The 17631-nt window shown below is 28.5% G+C and overlaps 1 protein-coding gene across 1 annotated transcript; it reads left to right on the forward strand.

Annotated features, from left to right (window-relative positions):
• The first annotated feature begins 46 nt into the window (after positions 1-46).
• Positions 47-17606, forward strand: LOC129968588 (methylthioribose-1-phosphate isomerase-like). The gene is made up of 6 exons (XM_056082643.1): positions 47-200; positions 1814-1960; positions 2165-2400; positions 12276-12442; positions 16250-16651; positions 17341-17606. The coding sequence occupies exons 2-6, from the start codon at positions 1832-1834 to the stop codon at positions 17481-17483; spliced, it is 1077 nt and encodes a 358-aa protein (XP_055938618.1). The 5' UTR covers positions 47-200; positions 1814-1831; the 3' UTR covers positions 17484-17606.
• Positions 17607-17631: the final 25 nt, after the last annotated feature.

The following is a 17631-nucleotide window of genomic DNA, read 5'->3' on the forward strand; positions in this document are numbered from 1 at the left end:
TAAAAAATGACAGCAATAAGAAAGTTCCTATACGTCATATCCTCTTAAACTCTTGCATCAATGTAAATAAACAAAAGATAATACATGTGTATTCAAGATTTAAAACCCCAGGAATTGTAGATTATCAGAACGATTATCAGGTGGTTGCCGGTACCGTATGCTACCAGAAATATCAACGTTAAATTGAAAAAAATCCTTTGGTAAGACGCATTTGTGTTTGTTTCATGATTATATATTGTATATAATTTTATCAAACTTGGTAATATTACAGAATAAAATTATATTATTTTAATATTTTAAATAAAATCAGAGCGAATGTGTATGTCTGTCTTTCAGCAAGCGGAATAGACAATTGAGCTTGGAGCAACCAAAATTGGCGTGAAAATTGTTATTCTTGTGCAAGATTACACAAAAATTATTTTTATATTATCATGAAGTTTAGGAAATTGCCTTTTTGTAATTTTAATTTAATTACTGAGTTATGTCCTTTTAATTTTAATAGTTTTCTTAAAATACTTTTATACATTATTCAAAGCAATACTTTTCATTATTGTAAAGAACTCCAGTGTTTCATCAAATGTTAGTGCGTTATTTTATCAAGTGTTTCAAAGATATAATTTTACCACTTTAAAATAAATTTTAAAGAAAAATTAAAAGTATCTTAATACAAAGATTTTTCTGAAGAAAAGAAAGAAGTCCTGATTTTTTTTAAGTGGTTAAAAAGTATTGATCTACAATTTTTCTTGATTGCTGTAAAAGTGCTGTTTATAGATTTCCTTAATTGTAATAGATTATCCATCACTTGTGGATGATTGATTGGACAGAAAGTGATCAACTAGATGATTTTAACAAAGACCAGTTAATGAAATGGGGATGACAGATTACGCTCTAATCACTTAATGATATATCAGTTCCAATAGTTAAAAACTGTAAACACATTTTAGTACATTTTAATGAATAGTTTTCTTTGAAATCAATTGAATTTTTTAATTGTTTATCTAATTTTTTTTTCTTCATATTTCTAGTATTTTTCGATACATCTAAGATCTGGGATAGCTTTGTTACTATTCAAAATAATATATAGAAATAAAAATATTAAATAGCCATTGTAGTAGATTTTTATAACTTTGCAGGTTTTAAATAATCATAATTGATAAAAAATAGTATTATTTATCATCAATTTTATAGTTTAAATATTTTTAAATACGCTTATTTTCTTTAAAGGATTAATTTTCATAAATTTCATTTTGTTTTTCATTAGTGAACATTTTTGAGATGACCAATCTAAAAAAGTTGATAAAAATATTAATTTCAAAATGATAAAACAAATTACAACACAAAAGGTATACCATCACTGGTTGACTACAGCCCATTTTTGTTTTAATCTTGGTCTAGATCAGACCCAAAATAAAAATAACAAATGTCAAATAAATTATAAAATATTTTATATTGTAAGAAAAATCAATTCTTTAAAACAATTAGAAGATATTGGAATTCTTATTTTATTTCATTATTTTTAATTTCTTCAAAAAAAGATATGATAATACTGAAAAAGATCATAATCACTAGATGATAAGCATATTTCATAACACAAATCATGTTAAGAAATATAGTCACCAACTAATTTTTTTTAGATGTGTTATAAATATTTCTAATAGACAATAATGGCAATAATATAGAATGAGATCAAGAATATTAGTTAACAAGCTTTTTGCTAAAAATGGTAGGGTTGAATAAATTTTGTTTACCTCATTATATGTTAAACTTTTTTATATTTGATCTCTACTAAAAGATATGACCATAATGCTCTTAGGTATTAAAAAACTCCAATATGTTAGAAGCTATTCTGTATCAGAGGGGAAAATTAGAAATTCTTGATCAACTCCTTTTGCCTGCTGAAACATCCTATGATAATATAACCTCTGTACAAGAAGGATGGGATGCTATTAAATCTATGAAGGTATTTATTTGTTATAGTATATTTTGTTTTAAATTCCAGATATTCCATTTCATATATGGTACAGATATTCTGTTACATATATATGTTATTTTTATAACATTATATTATGAAAAAGGTCAAGTTTAAAGATAACCAAATAAATTGCATTTGATTCATCCATTTATTTATTTTTAATTTTTTTTTTTTTTTTTTTTTTCCCCACAGGTTAGAGGTGCTCCTGCTATTTCAATAGTAGCTGCATTAAGTCTAGCAATAGAATTAGTCAAAAAGGATTTTAGCTCTAAATATGATCTGCATGATTTTATAATCAAGAATTTAAACTACTTATTGACATCTCGTCCAACTGCAGTGAATCTGAGCCAAGTTGTAAAACTAATTACCAGTTTATCTGAGCAATATTTAAAGGATGACAGCCTAACAGAAAATGCAATAAAAGAAAGGTATGATTTTTTTTTTTTTTTTTTGTTATTGCCTGTTCCTCAAATTATCTGAAATAACATTGACAAATATTTTAAAAACAATTTTCTGAATAAATCCATGAATTTATATAACCAAAATTTTTTGATGCCATGTGAAATATATTTTAATCAAATAACAGCAGTTAATTGTGCTATATTTTTTAAGCAAAATTCATTCTAGGGACCATGATTATTTATTCTGTGCAAATGCCAACTACATCTGGAAGCTTAAAGGTAGAACAGTATGGTACAAATTGAACAAATCAGGAAAAAAGAGCACAGTAACTTATTTCAAAAATTTATGGTCCATATGGTTTTAACTTATTTAAAAGATGTTTAACATGACTGCCACCACAAGGTATTAAGCAAGTGAGGCACCTAACTACGCCTATTACAGCTGAGTGTAGCATGTCGATATCGATGGGGCCCGACAATCAACTGAATGTCACCGTTCAGTTCCACCAAAGTGGCTAGAGAGCACCGGTATACATAAGACTTTAGGTATTCTCAAATCCGCTGGAGTAAAGTCTGGCGATCGTGAGGGCCACTTAATCTTACATTCTTGGCTTACCACTCTATTCTCAGTGAATGCATCTGGAGGAACATGTAGGAGGAACAATGCAGCGAGCAACAATGAACGGGCAAAACTTGGTTTCACAAAAACGTAAGATACCATTCTGCTGTGACGGAATAGATTTTTCCAGTCGGATACAGAATAATGCTATTCATAAAAAAAAAAAAATAAAAAAAAAAAAATAATCTTTTTTTTTTTTTTTTTTTTTTTCGTTTGCGCGAATTTATGGTGTGTCTTGTACTAAGTGTAATAATACACATAGATGTTTTGTTGTTGTTTCTTATGGCACTTGCCATGGACAAGCCCGCTGTTACAAAGACAGCGATTTAGATGTTTTAATATCAATTGTTACTGAAAACAAAATTCCGTAATTATAAAGCTCATATAAAGCGCAGTAAATTTTCATGGAGTAAATTGTAACATAGAAGTTATGTAACTTCTTGCTTTATGGATTTGAATGCTTACAGGTGTGACTGTATTTTTTGTAAATAATTTTGGTCGTGGATATTTTTTTTGTGTGAAGTTTTTGATTTTGTGCAGATTTTTATCACTGGAAGGTTATGGAAGGATCTGCATAATTCGCTTCCTATTGTTCCTATCGCAAAAATTCATGTTGATTCTGGAAATTTTCATTTTCTCGGCAAATTCTCCTTCTAAGCCCGGGTGTCATGTTCAAGAGAAAACATGATAGTCTGTTTCGGAGGGCAAACCTATCTATTTACAACAATAAAACTTTTATGCAATTTCTCTTCTTTTAATTCTTCTCATGTCAATTCTATATGACCAACACACACCCTCCGTAAAATAAATAAATAAGATGTTTCAATAAGGTGGAAAAGTTATTTTAATACATCGCACTTACATGTATATGATTAATTGCATAAAGAGCAGATAAAAAATAATTAAAACCTATCGATCTATGACCTCTTAGCGAGCATACCGATCGTAAGAACTGAATAAAATTTTGAATGCAGATATTATGCATAATGCACTCAAGAACGATGTGAAAAACAATAGTCCAATTCTCGAACACAGAGACAAAATTTCGAAGTTTCAAATAAGCAGTCTCTATTTTTTCTCCCCTAAGGAAACTTAATCTAGCATTAAAAAATTTAAAATGGAATTGGAATGGTATTTTTACCGAGAAAAATGGTAATGGTATACTTAGACGAGGATAAAAGTGAAAACAATAAAAATCAGGAAAGTAACAGTAAAAGAAAAAAAAAAAAAAAATGACGCGTTTGCTCTCCCTCACGATGACAATTTTCATTCAGATAGTATATAATACTGCATTATGTACCATGTGAAGAGGAATCTGTTTAATTTTATATTGGATTATTATATTTATTTTTCAGATTAGATAGTTTGCATATCTGGTGTCGCACGCTTTTGATTTCGGATATTTTCACATCTAAAGTTACAGCCTACTGGAGTAAGATAAGGTGATCATGGCGGCTATAAAAATATAAAATGGCAGGATATAATTCTTTCTCCAAAATGTTGCTCTAAAAAGCTTAGATTGAAGATTTTATGTATACGGCAACAACATCTTGAATACCCTAGATGCCAGGCAAAATATTTCACTGTTCCATTGCTGTTAATTAATAACGCAATTAAACGACACTGGTACATCACCAGTAATTCGCTGTCAATTCATTATGGTACACGCATAAAAGAAATGGAAGACGGAGGTTCTTATTATCCCTTATTACAGTCACTTTCGTGTAATGGTAGTATTACCGCATAATGGGAATTTGAATCTGCTCAGTGTTTGCATTTTTCGACTAACATTACCAATCAGAGGAAATGTGCTAAGTCTACCCATAGAAGTAGTAAATGCCAGCTGTTATTAGCGTCATACAGGATATAGAATTCATTTTTGAAATACAGTTGTAATTTTTGATCATCTATGTATGGTATCTAAACAGACTGCTGTTGAAACGTGTGAAAATTACGCACAGATTTTTTAGATCTTACAGCACACCTAGAACGTGTGAAATTCCACTTGCTTTTGCAACGCGATCTTCGCCAATCACCTGTTTTACTTCCGCAACACCCTCAACAGGAATATAAAATTATCCATTACGAAATCGACCACAATTGCAATCATATTCTTCAAATTTGCATATCAGATTCCCTGTACAGCTTATACTGAATTCAAATCTTGTCGAAGCCGATGGTTTTTGCATTTGCAAACTTTATATTTTCTGATTATGTTCAGGGTAGAAGATACGAGTGGACTGTTATTTCAATGAAAACGCAGTTGGTACGTTAGTGAACGCAGTCCATAATGGCTCAGCCTCGGGGACGGAGGGCTCCAGGTTCGAAACACGATTCCATTAAAGATCCGTTATGCGGTCAAGTACTTGTTAATTCTGATGTCGTATTCAAATGTCCTCCTGTTTGTGTGGTTCCGAAGTTCGGAGAAAGGAGTGCAAGTTCAAGTGCCGTCTTCATTATCTGCCCCAATTTAAAACTACGAGATTCTCCCCAAATAGCTCTAGTGTTGTTTTCAAACAGATGTTAATCCTATTAAACTAAACTAAATCTGGTGAATGCTGTGGTTGTTGTCTTCGTATATATGTGTGTGTGCGTGTGCGCGCGAGCGTGTGTATGTGTGTGTAGGTAACAAAGGATTATCATTTAAAATTTTTTAATAATTTTAAGATTTTCACCTTGCCTAATTTAAATTTTCTTTTTAGGAACGTGTATTAGAAACACTTTAAACATTCTTCTAATATTGTTCGTTTTTTTCGTACTATAAAAATGACAATAACATTAATTGAAATAAGCAAATTATGTCGGTCCTTAGTAATTAAATTATGTAATCTTTCACTATTCTTAAAATGTAATTAATATTTAAGCAACAAAATATTTCAAAATGGCTTTAAAATGTGATTAATGACAAGAAATTAATTATTTACTCTCTGCCATTAGAGAAATCAACATCATTTTCATAATGGTATTTATATGTTTAACTAACCATCTTTGGTGACTGGCCTGATCTCCCAGAATATTAACAGTGCTGGGCTTAAAAAAGGTATCACTATTTAAAATGTCATTTTTCTTGTTTGATGAGGCTAAAAAATTGGAATTAATGAAGATTTATGCGAAAATGGAGTACTTTTTTCTATATCTGCTTTTGAATTAAAGCATTTTAATACTAATTGTTTTGAGTTTGCACATGATCAAACATAAATTTTTAATAGCAGAAATTTACAAGCGGGAAAAGTTGTTTAGTAACTATGTCATCATATATATTGGAAAAAGAATAATATTAAAAGAATATCCATCGAAGATTAAATGCAATAAATTTTCAAAAATAATATTAAAAACCGTTTGAAAACAGCTGATTGTCAGAATTTTCCTATTAATAAATTTTGTGAAGAATAAATCTCATTTCATTTTTTTTCCCCTTAGTCAAAATATCTAGAGAATATGAAACGAATTAAAATAGTAGTAAAGTTAACCAGGGTGAGTGGTCTCGACAAAACTTTCTCGTATACTTTCTAACGAAGTTCGCCCCTTCTTCCCTGCATAAAATCGCAAAGCCGCGAATGCTTTGTATGGCAATGTTTAACAATAATTACAAAATGTAAGTCTTCGGCGTAAATCTTTTGTATGATTTTTTTTTTTTTTTTTACTTAGTTGTAATTTTTTGGTGATAAAACAACCATAAAACGGTTGTATGACAGATGCGTACAACCATTTCCGTACAGCTCATAAAAAAGCCAATAAATCACACGTAGCTCTTTGAAAAAAGGGGGTAAGGAGTAATTAGTCTAGGTTTGCTAAAACATATGTTATCTGTTGGCAAGAGTATTTGGCGAGAAAATGTATTGGTATTTTAACTAAATTTTGACGCTTAAACACAGGGGAAAAACTTTTGTCTCTATGTGTATATGCTGGCTCTGTACACACCTTGGCGTCTGCCTATCAAATTTGGCAAATATATATTTTGGAGGGTAGGAAAGTGATTTTTTGAATTTTTAATTAGAATTTTAATTTATCAAAAAATAAGAGAATTATTTGATAACTTTCTAAACATTTTCAGTAAAAAATAGTTTTTACTTCCAAATCATATCAATTCTCTGCATTATTCCTTCAAAATCAAAGTATGCTAAATATAGTTCTCATGAAATGAAAATCAATAAACTTTAAAAAAATCCGAAATAGAAATTCCATTCAAAAAAAAAATACACCTGAACTTAACTATTACCATCACAAACGATTCCCATTGTTTTAAAATAAGTGGAACATTTAAATGTGCATTTCAGCTAATTAATAGCACATAAATCAATAAGAGAATTTAACAGTGATAAATTTACTACTATTTGAAATTAAATCTGTTCAAAGCTTTTGAATTTCTGGAACTCAAATAAATAATTCAAATACACATGAAATAAATAACTTAACAAGCCTGTATAGTTATAAAAATACATCTTATCTTATATTTAAAAATCTAGTATTCTCTTTTATGTGAAAACTTTATCTTTTCGTACGTAAATATAAACGGAAGATCTTGACTATAAAACATACATGCTATCTAATATCTGTATTCTTTTTACAGAATAAAATTAAGCAAAGACTGATAAACCAATAAAATTAATGAATTTTTTTTTAATTTTAAAATAATTTACGTAAAACATAACAATATTTTTTGTATTAATATTTTTAAATGCACTGAATTGTATATTTTTTTTCTTCCAAATATACGTGTGTTAAATTTAGTATCTCTACGTACAATGGTCTATATTTTAAATAGAATGATAGACGCATATATATACATTCACTTTTATTCTTGGAAGAAAATCTTATTTTGTTAATTAAAACTTTTAGATTAAAGTCTGAATATTCCACACTTTAATTTTTGAATAATTTTAAACGAAAAATTTGGAGATATCTCTGAAATTTAAAATATATGCTTCCGTGTTAAAAGCCAATTTTTTCCATCACCCCCCCCCCTCCTTTGTGTGTGTGTGCGTATGTTATTAGGTAATTTTTTATTTAAGTTCCTAAAACAGTCCTTATTTTATTTTATGAATCAAAAATAAAACTCAGGATATTTTAATGGAACATTACAACTGGAAATGGAATAATAATACGTAAGAAAGCATTTTTCACAATTTTTAAACTTATCCCGCATTTACTATTTATTTGATTTTTATAATATTGCAGTGTATTGAATACTATGATCTAAGAAATCATTTAAATTATTTTTTTGTACATAGTAGCATTAAAGAATTAATGCTCTGTGAAATATTCCTTCAAATCCAATACAAACTCACCAAACTTTTAGCCTATATTGAGAAAAAAAATTATAACTGTTACATAAGTATTATAATGCAGTTTTTTTTTATTTAGTAATATACTAATAGGAAATTATTCATTTTATTTTAATTACAAGATTGCAAATTTCTATAATGGAATACTGAAGATTTAATCAAAGTTTCATGTATTATGAATGAAAGTAAATTACAGAAATAGAAGTGAATGTTCACTTATATAGTTATGAAGAAATAAAACATCTCTTTAAAAACTTCTTTAATGTTACAGCAAGAGTTTCTTCTGCAATGCAGTAAAAGAAGTCTGACTTTATTTTTTTAAATAAAGAAACTAATGTTCTAAATTCATTTGCTCTTAAAATCTTATATGGATCTCGACTGGACTTCTGAAAACTATGGGCTCATTGTGAGATAACCAGACTTTTTCCATAGCAAAATATCTGCAAATTGTGCATTGTTTTCACGAAAAAAATCGCTTAAGAACGTCCGAATCAATGGTAAAATCGAAAGATGCCGTTGAAGCCATTTCTATTAAATATAATTAAATTCCCAAGAGATTTGAATCTACTATACAGGAGCTGTTATGTCAACAGTCCAAAAAAATTATTTAAATAATTCTAATCTGGGGGGGGGGACAAGATTTTTAAATAGGTAAAGTTGGCAATTGTCAAGGAACCCCTCAGCTCTTGATAATTTTTAATAGTTGTAGAAAGGTAAATAGTTTTATACTTTCATTTAATGACAGTGGGCCGTGCAGTCAAATTTATTCAAGTTATAATCACAATTATAAATTAGTTTTGAGACTTTACTCTAGTAATATTTCTAATTACCATTTACTCGTTATGCTATTTTATAATTCTAAAAAATTTGAAGCTTTACAGTTTAAAGAAATATATTCCCCCCTTTTACAATATTGCTTAGAGTGTTATAGAAAGTTTTCTTTTGTTTTCGATATTTTGCTTAAAATTAATTTTACGTTTTGACAGTGCACTTTTTTTATTTGTACAATATTGAAATGGACTTTTTAGAAAGGGACTTGCGACTTCAGTTTTCAAAATTTACTACATAAAATTGCTGAATAAAAATTAAATTAAAATCAATAAAAAATTTGGAGGGAAAAAGGGGCTTCGAGATTTATATTATCTCAGGCCCCCAGGAAGGTTTAAAACGGCCGTGAATTCTTTTGAAATTAGAAATAATTACATTGTTTAAAATATGGAAAAAAACGCATAGCTAATAAGTAAACATTTCAATAAAGGGGTAGATGTATATTGTTGAAGAGTATTTTACCAGAACGTCATTCAACACTATTTTTAATGACTTTTTGTACATATAAGAACGATCTTTAATGAAATTAAAGTTTCTGAAGAACATATACTACATATATTAATGTAAAAATCCTTTTTCTTTTGTTTTATATTTAACAGCAGATTTCGATTATAGTTTAATGAATAGTGCAACTAGAAGAAAATTAAATTTGAATTCAGCTAATATTTCCTACAAATTTTCGCAGGTACAAATGATCAGTTAGCAAAATATTAATATACTTCTGATTTAGTAAGCTGCTTATTTTACGCACCTTATACTTAAAATATATCATACATTAAGTGCAAAGTCGTATAATGAACAAATAATTTATCAGAGTACAGATTTTTGAAAAAAATGTAACAACATTTAAATTAAATCTACGATGATAAACAGAAAAGTTTAAATTTGAATGGCGCTCTACTCTGGAAACTGATTTTTTTTAAAACAAATACAAATCCCTCCTTACAAATCCTTCCAATTCCACTAACCTCATTTAATTGTACTTTAAATTTAAGAAATAATTTTTAATTGCCTATATTTAAATAACGAACTTATTGAATTAAATAAACGAATCAAGAAGAAATAAATCAAAAATTAATGAAGCGCAAACTCTTTCGTTTAATGCAAAACGTTATATTTATGTAAAGTAATGCATTTATATCTGAAATCTAGAAAAAATGATTATTATTTCGAAGTGGGTACACTATTTATATAAGCAGAAATATCTTTCCTAAATGTTTTTATCTTACATTTTTAAATATATACATTGAAAAGCAATCCATCTTTCATAAAAAGCAAAGTGGAAATTACTCCTATAGTATTAAAACGCATGAAATTATATTAATGAACGTATCGTTAAGTATTCGAAATTGTGCCAAACCTCAGGCTAACTCTCGCCAAATATGACACTTTTAGATAACGTTTAAGATGTTGTAACCTCTTCTAGAACTGAACCTTATCAGTAACTCAACCGCATTGTAAACGAGAAAACTGATTGACAGTTTTATGATTCGTACGCAAATGGTTGTACGCATCTGTCCCACTACCGATAAAACTCTGTCATGAGGTTAGTAAACAAGCACCTGAAAATTATATCGGTATTTTGGATGCTTTTGTTCCGAGCAACTGAAGTCAAAATTTGATTTAACTACAATTGTAGCAATGATCCCATACAAAATTTTATTTATTTATTTGAAACATTGTGTTTTTTCAGTTACTGCGCTTAAATGCATCCGATAGATCTCAACTTTTTGACAGATCTGATTTAAAAACCGATAAGCGTCTACATTTTAGATGGGAAATCGTATACCAAACTTTAATTATCTAGCACTTTTCGTTTCGTAGTAATTGTATTCACTTATATTCAGCCAGACAGACTTCCTTTGAATAGATTTTGTTCAAAATTTGATAGCAATTCACAATATAATTGTAGATCTATACAAAATTACATTTGTTAAGTTTATATACCAAATTTCACTCATCTAATTCAAAGCGTTTACGAATTATCATGCTCACTGACAGATACAATTCCAAAACCGTGTTTTACTGATTCAGTGAGATCTAATTTATCAAAATCTTGAGCTCTAATTTTCTGACAATTACACAATTTAACAGATTCTCTATAAATCTGTGAAATAAAACATAAAAAATCTGTGATATGTACAAAAAGTAAAATATCAGTGATCAAATGATCGTAACAATTTAGCAAAAAGTATTACTTTTAAGTTGGTTTGAGGAAATATTTCAATACACAACACTTATCAAATGAATTAAAAATCACTGTATTCAATTCAGCGAGAAGGTAAATGTAAATTAGGAATTAATCTACTTAATGTATTAAAAAATACTAAGTTTATTTGTCATAGTTTTAACTATATGAAAAGATAACGTTAAAATATTTTATGAAATAATAAATATTAATTTAATTTTCATTATAACAATGAAACGTATTGTCACATTATTAAACAGTGTTTAACAAATTTTTTACGGTTTGTGAAAAAATTGTGCAATGTAACTGACAAATCAATATTCATATGTGTTTCGAATCTGATGCGAGTAAGCACGTGTGCATGAAGAATAGAATGGAAAAAAGATACGATGATGCTGCTTTGTAAAATGGCGGAAAGAAATGTTTTTCTAAATATATGTATGCATTAATTATTAATTATTTTTAATTATTTTTTTTTCTAAATCGACTATAACTATATCTAAATTGGTATTATTAAAAATGTAATTTTTTTGATAAGATGTAAAAATCTTTTTTGTTAGGTGATAGTTTTGGAAGATAACGTGGAAAATCTCTAAAGTATTGCTAAAATTTTCAATCATTCTCTCTCTCTCTTTTTTTTTAATATTAATTTTGAAGAACACTTATGCGAAATTTCATCAAGATTGTATGAAGATTTATATAAGAAACACACAGACAGTGCGCTTTATATAAATTGATTACATAATGCTTTCTTCTGAATTATTATGTAAAAAACAAGAATAATTACCTTATTTCACCGCGTCATTATGATGCACAATACACATACAAATTTGGAATCGTTTTTGGATACTTGTGAAAATTTGAATTCTAACAGAATTTTGAAATATTTATAATGCTTAGTTTTCACTTTTCGCTAAATATGTATACAATTTTTAAGAAATGACTGAATGAACTTTAATATCTGTATTTAACATGTTTTTAGATTGCTGACAGAAATGGAAAAGCTACTCGCTAGCGATATTCGAATCAATAAAAGTATAGGTGAATATGGTGGTAAACATATTTTGGAAAATTGCTCAAAACCAATTAATATTTTAACTCACTGTAATACTGGAAGCTTGGCAACTGCAGGATATGGGACGGCTCTAGGTAAAATAATTAATATTCCCTTATTAATTAATAGATTTCATTAATTAACATAATTCATAATTTGAATATAATAATGCAATTTTTCATTGATAAAAAAGTTATAATGTATAAATCCAAATGAAATTTATTTAAATTGTTTTTAATTTAAATACAGCTATATAAATTGAGGAAACATTTTAATGAAATTCAATTTTTTAACAATTCATAACTGATGCATTTATTAGCAAAGTATTTTAAAGTAAATTAAGAATTTTCGAAAAGAACTAAACAAAAAAAATCTTTAATACAATAAATATTTTTAATTATTCCCTTCAGATTTTTACAATTGTGCCACAAATGTGTAAAATGTTTATTAAGCAAGTTTAAGCATGCTTCAATAAATGGACTTAAACTAATCTAATTAAATTGTTAAAGATAATTGTTAATGATTCAACTTATTTATACTTAGTGTTCAAATGTCAAAAATTGCATTTTTAAAAGCATATAAGAAATGGCAATTAAATAAGTTTACAAAATTTCTAGAAGTACTGCAGTTTTTTTTAATAACAGATAAACATAATTTCATTTTTTAAATGTAGATTTGTTTTTTTAATGCTCTTTATTATAAAAACAAAATAAAAAATGAAATGATTATTTGTAGATACTGTACCTATGAATAAAATGTTATTTGCAGATATGTTGTATATATGTATTAAATGTTGTTAACAATTTTCTATCTAATTCAGTAGTTTCTTTAGATATTATGAGTTATTCATCTACATGAAATATAAATTTAGTGAAAGAAAATTATTGTTACTTTGTTGGTATTTTCAGTGTTTCTTTGAAGACATGTTTCGCATTTGTTGCCCGTTTTATTTGAGCTTTAGTAGGTTGGTTTTAATTAATTCTGTGCTGTACCTTTTCACAGTCCAATAACATGGTTGTTAAATCATAATTTATTGTGATAAGTTCAAATCCAACAAGCAAGTTGGGTGCTTTTTTCCTCCTCACAACAGAATGTTCCTGTTCTGTTATTCTTGAATCATAACAGAATTTAATTTTGGCTAATCATTTTTAAATATGATGTATGTAAAAATTCAATATTTTATTCAATTTTGCTCTTTTTTTCCCAATAATTAATTTTCAGTCATGTTTTTAAAAACTATTATTATTTTCATTTCCCGATCCAATACTTCCATGTGTTCTAAATTCAGATACATACAAAGCGGTTTTTTTTTTTTTTTTTTTTTTTTTTACTGACAGTAAAGAGAGACCTCTGTAGCTCAAACTATCAGCCGCAAAGCCATCAAATTTTGTACGGAGACTATTGACGACATGGGAAAAAGGAATCCGCGAAAAAAAATGTTTAGTTCGAAAAGTTGCCGATAGGAGGAATGTGGCGCTTTTGATCTAAATTTTAAGTTTAACTGCATGATAAAATTTTAAAAAGCTACAGTAAACAGATAAATGAACATAACAAGGAATTAATTTTTTCACAAATGTGCTTTATTCGAAAAAATAACTTCTGTAAATAGTTATAAATTAAAAAAAAAAAGAAAAGAAGAAGAAGAAGATTCTATTTGACTTCCTTTTTATTCTTTTGTTTTTATTCAGTAGAATCGCTTTCTCGGGGGAGACATCGGCTATTTTCAGTATGACCTCCATTTTCTTGGATCAAGCATTCATTCGGTACACCGTACTCTCTACAGCTGAATGCAACATTTCAGAAGGCATGTTCATAACCGTGTTATGTTTTCCTCTAAAACTGACAAGTTAAATAACCCCACAGAAAAAAAAAGTCACATGGGATTAGATCCGGGGAACGAAGTGACCAGGCAACACGGAAACAGCGACTAATGAATCTTTCTTTTATAAAGTAATAGCGCAACAGTTGCTGTACGGATGTACCAATATTCCATCCTGCATAAAGACTATTTTATCTAAGCATTGCCTTTGCTGAAGTTGTGGGATAACAAAACTATTCAGCATATCATGATATCTTTGAGCGTTTACGGAACAGATCTGCTTGAGTAATAATCTCAAAAAAGTATAGTCCGATGATAAAATCTGCTGTGAAACCACACCAAACAGTTACTTTTTGAGAATGGAGTGGGATTTCTTGAAATGCATGGGGTTGTTCAGATGCCCGAATTCTAGAATTCTGAATGTTAAGAGTCCCATTCAAATTAAAATGGGACTCATCACTCCAGAGAATTATCCAAGGCCAAGCCTCGTCGACCTCCATCCTGGCAAGAAATGTCAAAGCAAAGGTTAATCGAAAATCATAATCTGTAGATTTTAATTCATGCAAAAGGCTAATTTTATATGGATAAAATTGAAGAATTTTTCTTAAAACTTTCCATACTGTTGAAGCACTGACATCCAGTAGTCGGGCAACTCCACGTGTGCTGCTATTACCAGCAATGCTCGTCTGATTTCTTTCAACGATTGCAGTAGCAATATCTGTGATCGCATCCTCCGATACTGGTTTCCATCCTCTACCAGGCCGAGCTGCGAGAGAACCTGTTTTTTTTTTTTTTCAAATTTTTTCATCATTGCTTTCACTGCATTAATTGATAGAGGTTCTTTACGTAAATTGTTTCGACTTCTAAATTCGCGAAGAGCGGCCGCTGCATTGGATTGATTAAGATAAAAGAGCTTCACAAGTAATGCATGCTGTACTAAAGTAAGACGCATTTTACAAATCAACTGATACTTGAAATGATTTTCAATGCCCCGCTTCTTTTTTATAACTCAAAATACTGGCGCTGGTGTCGACTACATAATCGGGACTTTGCAATTTTTCCCCGTGTAATATGCAAAATTTTATCTGTCTTAAAGTGTAAAGCGCCACATTTTCCCCTATCGACAACTTTCAGAACCAATTTTTTTTTTCGCGGATTCCTTTTCCCCATGTCGTCAATAGTCCCCATGTAAAATTTGGTGGCTTTGCAGCTGATAATTCAATCTACAGAGGTCCCTGAGTACCGTCAGTTGAAAAAAAACAAAAACAAAAAACACCCTGTATATAAATATTTATACTGAGGTCTTTTCAGTTATTTCTGCAGAAAATAAATTCAATTGAATAGAATGTACTGTAAGTTAAATAATGTTTTATTCAAAAATCAGTAATTTAAAATCATAGAGTAAAAAAATATTCAGAATCTTTATAGATTTTAATAATGGACTAAAAACAAAAATAACTAAACATTTTTATAAATGAGGAGAACAGTTTGAACAATGAGAAATATAGTTATAAATTGTATTTAAAAATATTTTTAATTGTATATTAAAATTAGAGAAAAATTCACTATTTATAGGTATTTCATCCATTGTGACTAATACCACTTTATCTAGAGGCCAAAGCCATGAGTCTACGGACTCAAAAAGAATTCCAGTAACACAGGATGTTATAGGAATCCTTTCTCAAGCAGCCCTAAATATTGATAGTGTGCAATACAGAACAACTGTAGTGTAATAGTTAGACAGCAAACATACAGGATATCTTACCTACAAATAATGTTGTGTTTTTAAGTGTATTAACAAATAATTCTGCAATTACATATAGAGTATGGATTCTTTTTATAATTAGATTTCATCTGCAGTACAAAATTTTAGGATTTTTTTCCTGAACAATCGTTTTATATTTGTCTTGGGCTTCATTGCAATATATATTCCCAACTGCAAAAATAAAAATAATAAATATTGGTTATTATGTTTTATAACATTTCTTTAACAAAATCTCAAATTAAGATAATTTTAAAAGCATTTCACAATACTACCTGGTTTGTTTACCTATCATAATTATAATTGAACATATTGTAACAGGTGTCATCCGTTGGTTGCACCAGAATAATGAGCTGCATCAAGCATTCTGCACTGAAACCAGGCCATATAACCAAGGTGCAAGATTAACAGCATATGAATTGGTGCATGACAAAATACCATCAACATTAATATGCGATAGCATGGTGGCTTCCCTCATGAAATCTGGAAAAGTATCTGCTGTGATTGTTGGGGCTGATCGAGTTGTTCTCAATGGCGACACAGCAAATAAAATTGGTACCTATCAAATAGCTGTTTGTGCCAAATATCATAACATCCCATTTTATGTTGCATGCCCAAGGAGCACTCTAGACTTTTCTTTAGAATCTGGAAACATGATTCCAATTGAAGAAAGACCATCACAGGAATTGCTCTGCATAAATAAAACTAGAATTGCAGCTGAAGGTAAATTATTTCAAGTTTAACAGAATGAAATGTGATTTGTTTTTAAATTGATCTTTTTTTATTTAAAAAAAAATTTTTTTTACTCTTTTAAATGATTATTATCATGTCTCTATAATTTGGTATTAAATATGTTGAGTTTTAGGATCAAATGTAGAAAGATATTTTCTTATAAAAAGAAATATGCTTCAATCCCACATAAAAAATGCAGAACTTTCTACTGTAATTTTAAAATTCATTTTCTTTCAAGTGCTTGACTGAATTAGCTTATAAACTAATATCTGTTGATACCGAAATCTTAGCTTTTATCAATTACAGAAATATAATACAATTTAAAACTTCATTGATATTTTATAAATTATGCATTGATAAAAGAAAGCAGAGTGCATATAGTATTTATAATTTTAGTTACAATAAAAAAAAATGTGTATAATTATGTCTGATTAATTTATGAGAAAGTTTAATTCTAGAAAGCAATACCCATTAGGATATAAGGAATAGTTTTTATGATATCTTAATATAAAATTTCCAAATTCTCTTAAAACAAAACTGCTAAAGATAATTCACAGAAATCATTTAGTAAAAATTAAACCTAGCATTATTAAAAGTATTTCTAGTTCATAGTGTTTGAGTTACTTTTAAACTATTTTTTCATTCATGAAATCGTTTTCAATTGATTTTTTTTCTTCCAGGAATTAACTGCTGGAATCCTGCTTTTGATGTAACACCAGCTTCTTTAATAACTGGAGGTATTATTACAGAAATTGGAGTGTTTTCTCCTAGCAGTCTGAAAGATAATATAGAAAAATTATCAAATGCTGATCTTTTTAAATAATTCATTCAATGGTAATTTTTTATTATTATAATCATATTTTTGTTATAACATTTCAAATGTTTTATCTCAAAACCTTTATATTTAAAGGGATGAATTGTATTTCGGGGAATTGTTCGAAATATAAGTTCATAAGTTATATCAATAAAAT

This window comes from Argiope bruennichi, chromosome 5 (assembly GCF_947563725.1).
Source record: "Argiope bruennichi chromosome 5, qqArgBrue1.1, whole genome shotgun sequence".
NCBI classification, from domain to species: Eukaryota; Metazoa; Arthropoda; class Arachnida; order Araneae; family Araneidae; genus Argiope; species Argiope bruennichi.